The sequence below is a fragment of the Cimex lectularius genome, unplaced genomic scaffold, assembly GCF_000648675.2.
Source record: "Cimex lectularius strain Harlan isolate CLEC.00 unplaced genomic scaffold, Clec_2.1 scaffold273, whole genome shotgun sequence".
NCBI classification, from domain to species: domain Eukaryota; kingdom Metazoa; phylum Arthropoda; class Insecta; order Hemiptera; family Cimicidae; genus Cimex; species Cimex lectularius.
The window spans coordinates 431,735-435,883 of NW_019392859.1; the positions used below are offsets into that span (position 1 = coordinate 431,735).

Below are 4,149 nucleotides of genomic sequence, written 5' to 3' on the forward strand. Positions count from 1 at the left end.
TAAATTTAACAAAACAAGTTGATCTGACAATCATAGAATCATATTTCTTTGAACTTTAAAAAACATCGCTGTTAAAATATATCACTTCAAACATTTCCTTTTGATTTTGCCTTAACAACCTCAAATAAATACATGAAAATATAATACGTATTAAATTTAATAAAACAAGCTGATCTGACAATCATAGATCATATTTCTTTGAACTGTAATAATCATCAATTAACTACATAAAATTATATTTAAAATTCAGGTTAAATAATTATTACGGTTGCAAACCCTAATATATTTATTTATTTTAAGAAATATACAGCATTGTTATATAACTCCTAATGTTTCTTTTTCAAAATAGACCTTGACATTAAATTGTTTAATATAATAATTAACACAATAAAAAGGGAGTACATTGTGTGCAAGGAAACACAGAAACACCTACTACATCATTATTTTTTAAATATGACATGTCATAACGTAACTAGTAATTATTTGTAATGTGCAAAAACTTATTGAATCGTTTAATAAAATAACTTACAAAATAAAAAATCTGATAGATGTTATTTCTTTCGTATGAAGACTTCTTGCATTAGAGTTTGAAAATTTAGAAAAATGTGTGCTCTATAGAACAGGTTAACACGACATTTGGACATTCGTGTACGAGTAACCCAGAAAAAACTACCAATTATAAATTTGACATTATTATTTTTGTTTAAATATAAACTGATATCATATACTTCCATGTTTCTTTATGATATTTCATATACTCATACGTATTAAATTGTTTAAAACATAACTTTACAACCAGAAAGCTGTCCGATAGTCATTATTCCTTTTGAGTTGAAAGAATTTTGAATAAGGTTTTAAAAATTCTCTTCAAAATTTTGGTAAATATTTCCTACGTAGAACAAGTTAGCACGATATTTGGACATTCGAGTAACCTCAGGAAGCACTACCAATTACAAAACCGACTAAAAATCCATTTGTAAGTATGTCGGCCCTGCATTCGAACCCGGCACCTTTACCATACAGGGATGAGCGCCGTGTCAACGCCTAAACCGTTGCGGCCACCGGTGCCCCTATTATTTTTGTTTAAATAAAAACTGATATCAAGTAACTACCCCTATTTCTTTCTGATATTACATATTCTTATAGTTATAAAAGTGTTTTAATAAAATAACTTACACAATCAAAAAGCTGCCCGACAAACCACATTCCTTTGAACCGTAAAACTGTAAAAGAACTGTATAAAGTTCTAACAATTGTCTTGAACATTTAGAAAATAATGCGTGTAGAATTTTAATTCCAGCACAAAAACTAGGTTCATTTATTTTTATAGAAATTAAAACCCTACACACAATATGTTTGCGCAACAACAAAGATAAATATAGAAGAAAAAGGATTTAGAAAATAATATACTTTGTAAAACCGGTTACACTGCTTTTCTTCTAGATTTGCTCAGGTAAGAACATATTTACTAATTACAATAACAAATATATACCGATATACATATATACCTACATTTTATGGATGAATTAAATATTTTTTTCTGAATATGTGTCTCACCTCTTTTCCCATAAAACGATATCATAATCATATATATTTAGTGGTCATAATTGACCATATTAATTACTTCAATTATTGTTTTTTAATCTAAGCGTTCGATTCGTGCTCGTGACACTATCTTTTTCATCCCAACCAAGACGTTAGATAAAAAGAATAATTAATTGAAATATTCATAATTGTTTTCAATTTTGAATAATATCTGTTTCGGTCTTATTTATTTTACGCTGAGAACCGTAGATAATTTTAGGTTATAACCTTAAGAATGTAAATAAGTACATGTTTAAATTGGTAATATCTTACTTTTAGTAATAAAGACTTTAATAATAAAATAATAATAATAATTTATTTAGAAATCGTGAGATGCGGTCTGGTGTGTTGTTGGTTTCAGAAAAACATTTTCTTTATCGTGCCAACGTTTCGATCTTTTGAGATCATCTTCAGGGCCTGGGATTTACAAACATTGTTTACATTTAACAAATACATCTAGGATGTGGAAAAGGGAATTTATACAATGCAAAATATATTTCTTATATTCAATCAAAGTATTTCTACTCACTCAAAGTGTTTGTCTTCTGTGTAATTGTGCCATTCTTGCGTGTCGTGTTGAGAGTGCCAGTGAGATTTTGCTGTTTTATGTTTATATATATACTGGCACTCTCGACACGATACGCAAGAATGGCACAATTACACAGAAGACAAACACTTTGAGTGAGTAGAAATACTTTGTTTGAATATAAAATATATTTTGCATTGTATAAATTCACTTTTCCACATCCTAAATGTAATTGTTATATGTAAACAATGTTTGTAAATCCCAGGCCCTGAAGATGATCTCAATAAAGATCGAAACGTTGGCACGATAAAGAAAATGTTTTTCTGAAACCTACATCACACCCGACCGCATCTCACGATATCTGAATAACTATTTTCTTCTATGTTCAAAAATAACAAGAAATATCTGAAAGCAGGAAATAAATTTTATTCTCGCGTGTAAAGTTTTCATTCTGGGGTTTTTGTATTTCCTGCAACTGAATATGAGATAACATTGAATTGTTTTAAATTTTTTTGTTTACTGTTATTGCGCTGCTGTCGTGGAGACGCCAGGGTCACCCGTCACCCAATAAGCGGAAGGCCGCGCTCCCACATCTTGTTTACACGGGTATGATGTCGCATATCTCGACCCCGTTTCATGCGTATGCTGTATGGGGTATGCTGGGGAAGGAGGAGACGGCGGTGGGGGCTATTGACCAAGGAGGCTCGAGCCGTCAGTACGCCCCACCAGTCTCACTCGGCTCCTCCTTCCGTCGACAACGGCGTTATGCCAACCCCGTCTCTAGCCGCGATCGCCCACCGACATGTCAACATAGCCCGCTCAAAATTTAAATCGATGCCCTGTTGATTTTGGATTTTTGACTAAAAAAAGGGACCATGGCCGCCACTGAATGGATTACCGCTTTTGACAAAAGGTGCTTATTTTTTTTTTTTTTTTTAATTTTTTGGCACGACAGTGTCAGGAAGATGCAAGGGTCCTTCGTTTTTAACATTGAATTCTTCAAGCCAAATAAGTGCTAATAAGAATAATAAAACAACAAAATAAACCATTATAAGTATGTATGTTTAAAAGACTACTTCTACAAATAAAAAATTGTTTTAATGAAATTCTACATTTTAAACAGCTTCAAATTTCATTTGTATTTGGTCGGTGTTAAAACACACATTCAAAAATAAACATCTATATTATATATGCATATTTTGGACTGATTGTTGGTCATCGATATTTTTACTAGTAACCTCAAGAAACAAACATTTATATTTATTTTCTGAAATAGAAAAATATTATCATGTCACTTCGATCATTTCCTTTTGATTTTGTCTTGATTTAATAATCCAAAATAAATACATGGAAGTATAACACATATTTACTTTAATAAAAACAAGCTGATCTGACAATCATAGAATCATATTTCTTTGAACTGTAAAAAACATCGCTGTTAAAATATATCACTTCAAACATTTCCTTTTGATTTTGCCTTAACAACCTCAAATAAATACATGAAAATATAATACATACTACATTTAATAAAAAAAAGCTGATCTGACAATCATAGAATCATATTTCTTTGAACTGTAAAAAACATCGCAGTTAAAATATATCACTTCGAACATTTCCTTTTGATTTTTCCTCAACAAACTCAAATAATACATATTAAATTTAACAAAACAAGTTGATCTGACAATCATAGAATCATATTTCTTTGAACTTTAAAAAACATCGCTGTTAAAATATATCACTTCAAACATTTCCTTTTGATTTTGCCTTAACAACCTCAAATAAATACATGAAAATATAATACATATTACATTTAATAAAACAAGCTGATCTGACAAGCGTAGAATCATATTTCTTTGAACGGTAAAAAACATCGCTGTTAAAATATATCACTTCAAACATTTCCTTTTGCTTTTTCCTTAACAACCTCAAATAATTCATATTAAATTTAATAAAACAAGCTGATCTGACAATCATAGAATCATATTTCTTTGAACTGTAAAAAACATCGCTGTTAAAATATATCACTTCAAACATTTCCT

The 4,149-nt window shown here is 30.2% G+C and overlaps 1 protein-coding gene across 1 annotated transcript in view; it reads left to right on the plus strand.

The window, feature by feature from the left end:
- Positions 1-2,814: 2,814 nt before the first annotated feature.
- LOC112127602 (rap guanine nucleotide exchange factor 4-like) overlaps positions 2,815-4,149 on the plus strand; it is a gene marked incomplete at its 3' end in the record, with an annotated part of 115,026 nt that continues 113,691 nt past the window's right edge. Inside the window, exon 1 of the mRNA XM_024228778.1 lies at positions 2,815-3,023. Coding sequence (XP_024084546.1) covers positions 2,986-3,023 — 38 coding nt within the window. The remainder of the gene's footprint in view (positions 3,024-4,149) is intronic.